General features: G+C 32.1%; 1 protein-coding gene across 9 annotated transcripts in view; it reads left to right on the top strand.

The window, feature by feature from the left end:
* LOC106081378 (sodium/potassium/calcium exchanger Nckx30C) overlaps window positions 1-12,934 on the top strand; it is a 351,807-nt gene that overhangs the window by 284,304 nt on the left and 54,569 nt on the right. For 6 of the 9 annotated variants that reach the window (XM_059365276.1, XM_059365280.1, XM_059365278.1 and 3 more), the window contains exon 6: window positions 11,347-11,421. The exons of the other annotated variants lie outside the window; for them this stretch is intronic. In XM_059365276.1, the coding sequence (XP_059221259.1) occupies window positions 11,347-11,421 (75 nt within the window). The remainder of the gene's footprint in view (window positions 1-11,346; window positions 11,422-12,934) is intronic. 9 annotated transcript variants of the gene reach the window in all.

Below are 12,934 nucleotides of genomic sequence, written 5' to 3'. Positions count from 1 at the left end.
TAGCAAATAAAAAGTTTTTCAGAAAATCCCTCGAAGTACAGGGAAAAAATATATCATTAACATTTATCAGCTTAATTTTTTTTTAATTTTTTTCAAAAAGCTTTGTAAGCAATCTACGCGAAGCTAATAAAAACCTTTAAGATTCCAAGGAGTTCTAATAGTCTATTGAAGTCCTTAGAAAGATTTAAAACACCATTTTAAAGCTTAAAACATTTTTAAAAATTTTTAAAAGTTTTGGTAAACATTTCAAAGGATTTTAAAATTATCTACGGCATCACTTAAAAGGGTTGTCAAAGCTTGCAAATGGACTTGCAATGGAAATTTTGAAACTTTTTAAAATTAATAACTTTTCAAATTACTTTTTAGTGTCCTCAAAGTCTAGCAAAGCTTTGTGAACCCATTTACAGATTTAAAAGCTTTTAAGCTACCTTGAAAAGCCTTCCATCAGCTCTGTTAAACCTTCCATTGTTAAAACTTCAAATGTTTGTATGGCTATTAAAATGCGTCAAAACTGAATTTGGAAATCGGAATACAAATGAACATTTGGAACAATAAACAAATGACCACACAGGAAATTTTGCACATGATCTCGATATTGGCAATGGTTCAATATATGAGCGTAACTGTTTGAAACGTGGCAATGGTTCAATATGGGGATAACTGCTTCAAATGTTTGTATGGCTATTAAAATACGCCAAAACTGAATTTGGAAATCGGATTACAAATGAACATTGGGAACAATAAACAAATGACAACACAGGAAATTTTGCACATGATCTCGATATTGGCAATGGTTCAATATATGAGCGTTACTGTTTGAAACGTGGCAATGGTTCAATATGGGGATAACTGCAACAGAGAGACAGATAATGTCTATTGTAGCCGTAAAATTTGTCAACGCCGACTATATGAAAAATCCGCAATTACTTTTTGGACAACCCAATAATACTGTGGCGCCCGATCTTCGGTTTTAATTTAGAGCTCATGGAGTCCGTAAATTTTAACCGGTATTTCCCTGTCAATGTTTGTGTCAACAATCCTTAGAATTGGCGTGCTATCCGTGCTCTGTATAGTGGGCAGAGATCCATCTGTGATCCATATAAACGAAACCCTATGATGCATTTTCTCCTGTGGCGCCCGATCTTTGCTTTTGACTTTGAGGATCTGTAGGCCGCAACATTTAACCGATATTTCCCTGTCAATATTTCCATTTTCCGATTTGACTTCTTGAATATTGGAAGAGCATAATTCTTAGAATCGGGTCTGGGTTGCCATGTATGGTGGGTGGAGTTCCATCTGTGTTCCCTATATAAATGGAACCGTATGATGGGTTTTCTCCTGTGACGCCTGATCTTTGAGGACCCGGAAGGCGCAAATTTTAACTGATTTTTACAAAACAAAGTTTGTAACTTGACATAACTCTGATAAAAACCGATCTCCTGGTTTGACTTCTTGAATATTTGAAAAGTACCATGCTTAACCGATTTTTGAGGTCCTGGAGGCCGCAACTTTTAAGTGATTTTTTTCTGTCAATATTTTCAATATCCGTGCCAAGCATGCCCGAAATCGTTTTGTAACTTAACATAACTCTGATGAAAAATTATTTCCCGATTTGATTTCTTTTATATTCGAAGAGCACAATTCTTAGAATGGGTTCTAGGTAGTCGTGCAGGGATCCATCTGTGATCCATATAAATGAAATCTTATGATGACTTCTCTCCTGTGGAGCCCGATCTTTGGTTTTGACTTTGAGGTCCTGAAGGCCGCAATTTTTAACCTATTTTTTCCTGTCAATATTTCTTACATCCGTGCGAAGTTTTTAACTTGACATAACTCTGATTAAAACCGATCTCCCGATTTGATTTCTTGAACACCCGAAGAGCAACATGCGTAGCCGCTATGTCTAAAATGAAGTAATGTGGAGTTTATTCTGCGGTCTTACATACAAGTCAAGAGTTGTAATAGTGTTACATCTTCCGGATAACTTGTCGATTACAGTACGATTGAAGGAGACAAGATTCTGTCTAAAAAAATATTACGTCATTATAGTTGTTCTTACTTTTTCCATAAAAAAAACTCTTAAAAAAGAATTCACTATCTTAAGCAACATTCACTTAATTCCTTAAACTCCATACCCAAAGGATATTCATAAAACCTCTTTATTTTACTTTCAACTCTTCTTCACATTTTTTTTGTTTTTATTTATATAAAAAAAACAACAAAAGGATGTCACATTAATTTTAATTTTTTCATTAAATTCAAAAATCTACCCGTTCTATAAGGAATTTGTCGTTTTCTGTTTTTGTTTTTTTTTTTTACTATAAATCAAAACAGAAATGAATTTCCCTGAATGTGTGTATGTATGTGTGTGTATGTGAGTGTCTTTGTGCCTTATTTTCCTTTAATGTCCTGTCCACTATGTTTCACCAATGTCCTTTTTCTCTCCTTTTGTGTTAACGAATGAGTGTTAATTTCGATATGGCCTATTTTTTATGCTTTTCCTTTTGTATGTTTTATTCATTTTGATTTCTGCCATCTCAAACCAAACCTCCTCCCGATGAAGGACAGTTATTTTGTTGTATTTCTTTTTTTCTTTTTACTGGGCCTTAAAAGCTTTATGCTGAGCTGGTTTGATGTCGGTGTGCTGTTGATTTTAATGTGATTTCCACAACATTTAACTGTACCAAAAGAAAGGACAACTGAGAAAAAACATGAAACGACAACAACACCAAACGGAAATTCTGGATATACCGGACACCCACTCATTCAGCATAGCCGGAAATCCATCATCTTTCCTTTGCTCACTTTCTCACTTTCGCATATACAGAATTTATTCATTAAAATAAAAAAAACAAGACTGGACTCACGCACCATAAAACAAATTGAACGTGACTCTTAATTATTTTACATATGTGAACATATATATTTCTGAAAAGGAATGTCATTGGGACATGGTTCTTTGTTTTTGTTTTAAATTCAATACAATTTTTTCTTGGTGTATTTTTCTTGGTATTCTATTTAACACCTGCATAGTGCCTAGTTATCTGTTAGAGGGTTTTGGCCACAGCTTCCATCATCATCATTATTAAGTATTCAACCATATAAAACCACCAAATAATCTGCAAACGTAATTGGACCAACCCAGCCCACCAACATTGAACTGCTGTGATCTTCGTTCTGTGTTATCAAAACCACTGCAGATTGTTGTAAATTCAATTACGTTAATTGCTATTTGCATACCGGCTATCGATAGTTTGGTCACAGTCGCATTGAGCCAAATATTTATTGATTATTTGCATAATTTCCCGTAACAGTGAGAGAGTTATTTCAAAGGCTAAAATGATACATACTTTTAGGAGCATACATTTTTTTCCTTCATATATGAAAAGATAGGGAAAGATTTAAACCCGAGTTCAACCATAGATAAAGTAATATCTATAGACTCGTAACAATATGTTCAAAAAAGCTCTAACAGATGGGAGAAATGTCAAATTCTCAGTCGTTTCGTAGGTGAATGTGCAAGGAACCTTGGTGACATGGAGCGGAAAACTTTTGAGTTATTTTATAAACATTTTGAGTTTCAAAGTCTGTACTTTTCCCATGTCTGTGGTTCAACTTCCTTTCTTGGAGTAGTGTTGTGTACGTTATGGCGTATGACAAGAGAAACTTAAATACTACACACACCGCTCCGACCAACCATGGAAGAAGGGCACAACGCTCTGGTAATGTGTTTTCCGAATGATCTTCTTCATTTTTTTCAAATGCTTTAAACCACTTTGTAAAACCACTCAAAGGCTTTGAAAACTTAAAAGATGCTTCTAAGGCATTTTCAAAACCGACATTGGCTTTAAAACATAAATAGAAAACTTTAAACATGTGCTGAAAGCGTTCTTAAGCAACTACCAAGCTTTTTCTAACCTATTCAAAAGCTTTTGTAGTCATGTAAACTTTTCGAAAACTTGCAAAAGCTTTAAAATTCATCGCAAAGAAACTCAGTCAACGCTATAACAAACAAACGAAATCATGTAACTAACAAATGCAAAATGTGTGCATTAACAAATAATAGTAAAGCTTTGTAAAGCCTACCAAAGGCTTTAAAAAGACGTAAAAGGGATATAAAATGCTTTAGGATAGCATCTAAAAAGCTTTCAAGTGGCTTTAAAATGCAAACAAATGCTTTTGAAAGCTTTTAACATATGTTGAAAGCTCTTCGAATAATTTAAGATGCTTTCGAAAGCTTTAACAACTATTTAAAACAGGATTTAAAGCTTGCAAAAAAGCTTTGTAAACCATTCCAAATACTCTTAAAACTCTTTTAAGGCTTTTAGAAAGTTTGAAAACAGCATTTGAAAGGCTTTTCAAAGCTTTCAAATGCTAAATTGCAAATGTTGCCCATGAACATTCTACTAAGGAACAGGGGCTAACTTTTCACATATCAATGAGTGCAGTCCGATGCATGTTTAAGCTCAATGATAAAGGCCTCATTTTTATAGCCGAGTCCGAACGGCGTGGGGGAAAACCACCGCTAGGAATGGAAAACAATCGCTGAAAATTTTTTCTGCTGGTCTCGCCAGGACCAGGTGTTCAGCGTCATAAGCGGACATACTAACCTCTGCTATGGTGGCCTTCAGGTATGAAGCCCTTTTCTCTCTCATGTCGACAACTACCATCACCAAGCTGTCCCTAGCGAAATTAATAGCAGTAAGGTTTTTGGACCTACATAACTGTTGTTCGCCTCAGTACTGACCACATCATTTTGCCTGACTGCCGTGCCATTTCCGAATCTACCTTTGGGGTAGCCTTTGCAGCGAAACTCCAAGCCCAATTAAAGGAGCTTCTCTCCTTATCGGTGAGAGTTTTAGGATCATTCGCACCAAGGCTCTAAAAAAACCAGAGATGTCCCTATCATTATTCCAACCTTTTAAGGAGCGTATTGGTTTGCCAGGGAAGGCCGATAGCCTAGGCAAATTATAGGTATGCGAAGAGATAATAGGTTCGGTATTGTCTTAAGTTTCGAACCGGTTGTGTTTGTCTGTCGGCGAGTGGAGCCTGGCCGCACCAACAGTCGAGGTCATAGTTGAGGACAACATTCTACGGCCTAATTCAACCACGGCAGCTGTTGGGTCTTTGGAGTCTAATCTAAGCCTACTCCTCCGGCTCTAGATCCGCCGCTCCGCTAGGAACAGAAACAGATCATCAATCGCCTAATTATTTAAAGTATCGTAGCAATCCTTGAGCGAATTCAATTTTTTTCCTAAAATAACTACCTATTACGTGTTACAGAATATTCTTGCGGAGCAAAATAACAGCCTTGCAGTTTCCAGTAATCTTTTGAGTCCAGAAACCCATTCGTTAGGTATCCTGTAAAGGCCTCGGTTACCTTTTAAATTCTCTGTTACCTATTAAGGTCTCGTTTACCTATTAAGGTCTTGGTTACCTGTAAAGCTCTCGCTACATATTTCCGGCCCTTCTGTTACCTTCAAAAATGTTTAAGATTTTCCGTCCTACTCTCCTTACTAGTCTTCTTCAATTTTTAGTTAATTTTTATAGTTCGTCTGTCCTTGTGTGTCTTCTACATACGTATCTGTGCATATTTTTAAATTAAATTTTTCAAATGTGTGCGTTTTCCCTTAATTTATTTTCTTCCCAATAAAAAATGAGTATGTGTGTGAAAGTGTTTAAATTGAATGGAAAAAATTGTTGAAACGTTCTTTTTAGACTTGTAAGTGTTATTTGCGTTGTTTTCATTTTGTGTTAAAAAGCCATTTATTCCAAAAATATTTTCCAATGCAACGATTATGTGTGACTACTCTTTCCAAAAAATAAAACAACCAAAAAAACTATTTTCCAAAAAAATCCGAACATTATAATTCCTATTTTCGCAACATTTTCATAAATTAAAAAAAAAAAAACTATTTATCTTTCTTTTCTAAGCTCTCTATATATCATATACTCACTTCACTGCTCACCTTTCACTATGTTTGTCAACACTTCAATTTCAAATAATTTTGTTTTTCCGTTAACATACATCCCAAAATCCATTTCATATGTTTTTTCTTCAATTTTATTTTTCTCTATTTTGTTTTTCTCTATTTGCCTTCTTTCCACTACTCTCTCTATATAATCTGTATTCTTCATTAGATTCGAAAATCAAAAATTTATTTAAAAAACAATAGACCTAATTCGGAACGATTGTTTGTTCAACTTTTTTTCCAAACTTTTTCGATTTTATTTATTTTTTCATATTTGTGTATAAAATTGGTAAATTACTTGCTTTGTCTCTCTTCTGCTCTCTTTGTTGCGTTGCAAAATCAAATACTATACTATATATTTATTTTTGATTTTTGGCAAAAACAAAGTTAAATTAAATTTTTGATAAAACTTTTGTATTTTCGTTTGTACTCATTTGAAATCGTTTTCAATAAACAAAAATGAATGAAAGAAATGGTAAGACTATACCAAACAAAGGTAAAAAGTTATAAAATTGCATAAGAAGTAAAAATTAATATTTTTATTAGAATTGAAAAAGTTTTTCATAGAGGGGAACGAAATGGAATCGGTGAAACATAACATAAATTAAGTTTAAGGCTTATTTCTAACAAAGTGGCTACGAAAATTGTAAGGTTTTAATGAAAAATTTGCTGAGGAACAAAATGGAATTAATGAAACAAATTGAAAAAAGATACTTTTTTAAAAAATTTATTGGGGGAAAGGTAATGGAATGTGTGAAACACGATCTAAACTAAGTTTTATTAAAAACCCTTCATTCATTAATTCATTAAGGAACGAAATGGAATTAGAGAAACAAGACCATCTATCAAAGAGGCTGTGAAAATTGTTAGGTTATAAAGAAAAATTTACTAAGGAACAAAATGGAATTAATAAAACAAATTGAAAAAGATATTTTTTTAAAGAATCTATTAGGGGAACGAAATGGAATGTGTGAAATACGATCTAAACTAAGCTTTATTAAAAGCCCTGATATTTTTTTTTTTTTTTGATTTTACATAAGAATTATCTAAGGAACGAAATGGAATTAGTGAAACAAGATCAAGATTCAGTTTTATTGAAATGGAATCAGTGGAAAGCATCTGCATTTTTAGCTTCATTTTCATCAAATTGGCTACATAAATTATGTGCTTCTAAAGGAAAATGTACTAGAGAACGAAATGGAAACAAGGAAAACATCAACCAAATTGATGTTAAAACATGTAAATCAAGTGTGAAGTGGTTAAACTACCAGCAAAAAGTGTTAATATATTAAAATAAGTGATAAAATGGCATTTACAAATAAAAATATTGGATGGGAAGAAATCAAATTTGCCGATTTCTCAAACGACCTAACATCGAAGGAATTATAAGTAGAACTATCTATTCATATGCAAAGGAAGCTAAGTCGCAGATTAAAAAATATTTAAGCATAATTTTTGTAGAAGTAAGATACTCGAACCAATATTTTTCTCAGTAGGAACGAAATGGAATTAAGGTATACAGCGCAAAATCAATACTTTTCTTCAAGAAGATAGATAATGGAAAGAAAATGTAAAGTTTTATTTCAAGAGGAGGAACGAAATGGAATTAAGTGACATAATATAAAAATATTACTTAAACCCTATCAAAATTAGAAGCATATATTTTTATACCCACTATGATAGGTTAAGTTTTTGAATGGGCCACATCGGACCGTATTTGAATATAGCTGCCATATTGACCGATCTGGCGATTAAGGGTCTTAGGCCTATAACAGGCGGAGTTATTACCCGATTTTGCTGAAACTCAGAACAGTGATTTTTATTAGGCCCGTCGATATCCGAACCAAAAATCGGACCATATTTGGATATAGCCGTCATATAAACCGATCTGCCTATTTTGGGTCTTCGGCCTGTAACAAGCGCATTTATTACTCCACTTCGCTGAAATTTGTATCAGTGAGTTGCATCAAGCCTCTCAACATCTATCCCGAATATGGTTCAGATCCGGCTAAATTTGGACATAGCTGCCATTGACACCGATCTTCAGCTTTAGGGTCTATATACCATAAAAGGCGCATTTATTCTCCGATTTTGTTAAAATTTGAAACAGTGAGAACACTAAAGGCCTCGACATCCGATCCGAATATAGTGTATATCGTCCCATGATTGCATATAGCTACCTGGACCGATATGCCGATTTAGGGTCTTAAGCCTATAACAGTTGCATTTATTACTCGATTTTGCTGAAACTCAGAACACTGAGTTTTATTGGGCTCGTCGATATACGTACCAAAAAATGGTCAAGATCGGTCTTTATAATGGATATAGCTGCTATATAGACCGATCTAGCGATTTGGGGTCTATAACAGGCTCAAGACTCCCAATATCTGTCCCGAATTTGGTCCAGATCGGACTAAATTTAGATATAGCTGCCATAGAGACCGATCTTCAGCTTTAGGGTCTAAAGACCATGAAAGGCGCATTTATTCTCCGATTTAGGAATAGGAAAGGTAATGGAATGTGTGAAACACGATCTAAACTAAGTTTTATTAAAAACCCTTCATTCATTAATTCATTAAGGAACGAAATGGAATTAGAGAAACAAGACCATCTATCAAAGAGGCTGTGAAAATTGTTAGGTTATAAAGAAAAATTTACTAAGGAACAAAATGGAATTAATAAAACAAATTGAAAAAGATATTTTTTTAAAGAATCTATTAGGGGAACGAAATGGAATGTGTGAAATGCGATCTAAACTAAGCTTTATTAAAAGCCCTGATATTTTTTTTTTTTTTTTTGATTTTACATAAGAATTATCTAAGGAACGAAATAGAATTAGTGAAACAAGATCAAGATTCAGTTTTATTGAAATGGAATCAGTGGAAAGCATCTGCATTTTTAGCTTCATTTTCATCAAATTGGCTACATAAATTATGTGCTTCTAAAGGAAAATGTACTAGGGAACGAAATGGAAACAAGGAAAACATCAACCAAATTGATGTTAAAACATGTAAATCAAGTGTGATAAATATGTAAAGACCATGAAAGGCGCATTTATTCTCCGATTTTGCTAAAACTCAGGCCCTTCGCTATCCGAACCAAAAATGGTCTAGATCGGACTATATTAGGATAAAGCTGCCATATAGACCGATCTGGCGATGTAAGGTCTTAAGCCTATAACAGCATTTATTACCCGATATCTCGGCACCTGAATCAAATATGAATAAGATCTGACTATATTTGGATATTAATACGGATATAGCACTGTTTATATAAATTTTGATATTGAAAATATCCAAAAAGTTCGGCACGGCCGAACTTGATACGTTTTTACTTGTTTGAAATATATTGGATGCAGTGTAACGATTTGGTGAAAGTACCAAAATAAAATTTAGTTAAGCAAATTGATAAATTTTGTTTTGATTATAATGAACAGAATCTATACAAATAATTCTACAATATATAAGAAGAACAAAGTGGAACCAAGTCAAATTGCGTAAATACAATAGGAAAAACCGAGTAAATTAGAAAAATGTTGGATATAACATCACGTTTTGGTGGGAGGAACGAAATGGAATTTAGTGAAACAGCAAAAAATACTAGCCAAACCGAAACAAAATGGTAGATGAATCTTTTTAGTAATGCGTATGTATATGGGATATAACAAAACGTTTTTAAGGGAAGAACGAAATAAATTTTTAATGAAACAATTTAAAAATTTTAATATAACCTTGACAAAATCGTAAGCGAATCTTCTTAGAAATATTTTGGATTTAATATAATATCTTGGCGGGAGGAACAAAAATTTTATTATTTATAACACAATTGCAGCTATTAAATATCACAAATAATAAGATCTCTAAGAACAATGATATGACATAAACGGAACAAAGTGAAATTGTGTGAAACACAAAAAAAAATATTATTTTATACTGAACAAAATGCGTATCTCTTTTGGATATATATTGGATGCAATAAAAATTTTTAAAGGAAGGAACGAAATGGAATTAAGTGAAACAATTTGAAAATTTAATTTTTCATAAAGATAACAATCTGTAAAAACAATGATATTATACAAGGGGAACGAAATGGAATTTTGTGAAACACTATGAAAATATTGCTTAAAAACTTACAAAACGGCAAACAAAGCTTCTTAAAAGTATTTCGAATATAAATTTATGTTTGCATAAGAGGAACGAATAGGAATTAAGTAAAATAACTTTAAACGTTTTGTGTTAAGAGTAGATAAGAATAGATATTTTTGGGCTTTATTTTTTTTTTTTAATATTTCTTATGCAATTTTAGATACTTCTATTTACCATACTTCTTTCACAAGTGCAACCATCATTAATCTATTCAATATCAAACTCACATCTCTCATTGTTTTCTCAATTCAAAACAATAAAAAATTTGCAAATAAATTTCACCTTTAAAATAGTTTGGATTGCGTGTGTATATGTTTGTATGTTTGATAAGCAAAAATTATTTTTAACAAAAATCAAACAACAAAACAAAAATAATGAAGCTTTTTATACACCCAAAAAAAAAAGAGACGAAAAAGAAAACGAAAAACTATGCTTTTTGGTTTCAAGTAGTTAATGTTCATTGTTAATAATTGTTATCCTTTTTCAAATGTATTTGTAGACAGAATATTTTATAGTTTACAAAAATGACAAAGCAAAACACAAAATTTGTTTAAAAATATTTTTTTATTTTAAAAATGCAAAAAAAAAATTTATTTAGAATTTTGTTTAAAAAGTTTTCAATACGTTTCCGAGTTGGGCCTAGCTCTTCCCTGGCTAATTGGTCTTACAATACTTCTGGTAAAATTGCTATTCTTTCCAAAAATAACCAATACTGAAAGGAGAAACCTACTTTTCAAAAATGATGCCCAAATTCTAAATACTTAATATACGAACTCCCTTGTCCTACCGCTCTATGTTACTCTATCTCTTTGTTTCTGTAAAATTTTTCTATCTCTCTCTGTCTCTATCTCTTTCCTAACACTTTTCTACAAAATGACAAACAATTTCTGTCCTTAACTGCTAATAAAAAAAAAAACATTTTTTTTGTTCTGAATTGTTTTAAGTAATAACATATATATTTTTTTAATTAAATAATGATTAAGACAAATACTTAAACCAAACAAATTTTACCAACCATACTCTTATACTACTTAAATTGTTTCAAAATATTTTTTATATTAAAAAAAAATTAAAAATATTTTTTCTTCTTCTACACATTCAAACCAAAAAAAAAATCATATATAAAATTAAACACAACAACTACTTCTCTGACTAAATGAAACGAAATGAAAACCAAATACCAAAATTTGTTTAATTTTTTGTCGTAAAAAAAATTAACAAATTTAAAGCCATCGTTAAGTGGTCGACGTGCGAGCTGGATAGATCAAAGGGTCAAAATTCAAACGCGAAAATTTAGCATCAAAGTTAGTTTCACATTTGTATTTACTTTTTATTATTATTATTATGATCTTCTTTTCTAAATCGCAAATATTACTTTTTTGCCTATATTTTTTCGTAACCTAATTTTGCCATTGTTATTATTATGATTATTATTAAACATTAGTTCTCTCTAACTGCAAGCAAGAAAAGATAATTTATACTCTCCCCCCAAAGAAAAACCAAATCTCTTTGTATAGTAACAGAAAAATTTTTCCTCCATAATTTCTTTTTAATTCAATTTATTTGTCCAATCCTAGCTGAATCAATTTTTGAAGTCCCTTTTTTTATTAGCTCAAGCTGCCTTAAACGAATTAGTCCATAATTTGCTTTATGAATTTTTCATTCCATTAGCTTTAGTTAGCCATTGTTACATTTTCTCGCTTTTAAGTTACATTTATCTGTTCTTCTTGCTCCCACAACACTTAACCACTCACACAACTGCCACCACAGTCTATGGTTACTATGCTGTTGCCAAATCGAAGACACTTGTAATCTCAAGAAGTCCTTTGAGCCTTACACCACCTTCCCCCAACTCAGTAACAAACACACACACACACACCTAAGTCCTTTTTTCGGTTTTCTTTGGCCTTTATGTTTTCGTTCATGGTGTCTTAGCATTAAATCTGTAATTTGTAATTGTATTGGCACAGAAATCTACAAAAGTAATAAGTAATTGCCGTGGCTTTAAATGTTGTTACAATTTGTTTAAACAAAATTAATTTAAAAAAAATAATAATAAAAACATTTGTAAATAGCACCGCTAATGCATGCTTATATCTGTGGAATTCTTAGATTAAGTGAAACATATTTTTTCAAACTATACCTATACATATAATGAAAATAATTTCCAAGGAACGATATGGTATTGAAACATGTCCATATCCAAATGAAAAAAGTTATGTGAGTATAGAATTGCAGCGAATATTTAAAGTTGGTAAGCATTGAAATGTATAAAATACACAGAATATAAGGAAAATATTGTACTTGTCAAGAAACAATATGGAATTGAAACATTTGTTATGTAAAGAAAACATTGTGGGAGTTTTTTTTTTGAAAAATTTGACATCGATAGCGGAACGAAATGGAATTTTCTGAATCACTTGGAATAATAGAAATTTTGTATCCTAATTTGAAGTGGAAATTATTTTCAGGGTCCTCATTGGGAATTTCAAAATACGAATAAAATTTTACTCGAACACAACTTTTTTTTTGCAAAACCATTGCCACATTCAAAAAAAGACTTCTCTTAATATGGCAATTTTCCATGAATAGAAACAGATGACCTAAATTCTTAAAGAGTGTGCCAATGTTACTGCCAACGAATGCTAACTTGAGCATAGCTACCACAAACAGTCATAAATTTTCCTAATCTTTGTTCTGCAGTACATTCGTTTTTCAAAGCATGTCGTTTGTCCTAACTAAATAACTTTAAATTAAATTAAAATAGTTTGCCAATAACCAACCAACCACCCACACAACCACCGCTTAAGGAACAAC

Source organism: Stomoxys calcitrans, chromosome 3, assembly GCF_963082655.1.
Source record: "Stomoxys calcitrans chromosome 3, idStoCalc2.1, whole genome shotgun sequence".
In the NCBI taxonomy this organism is placed as follows: domain Eukaryota; kingdom Metazoa; phylum Arthropoda; class Insecta; order Diptera; family Muscidae; genus Stomoxys; species Stomoxys calcitrans.
Note: the sequence above shows the minus strand (reverse complement) of the source record. Positions and strands in the feature narration are given on the sequence as shown.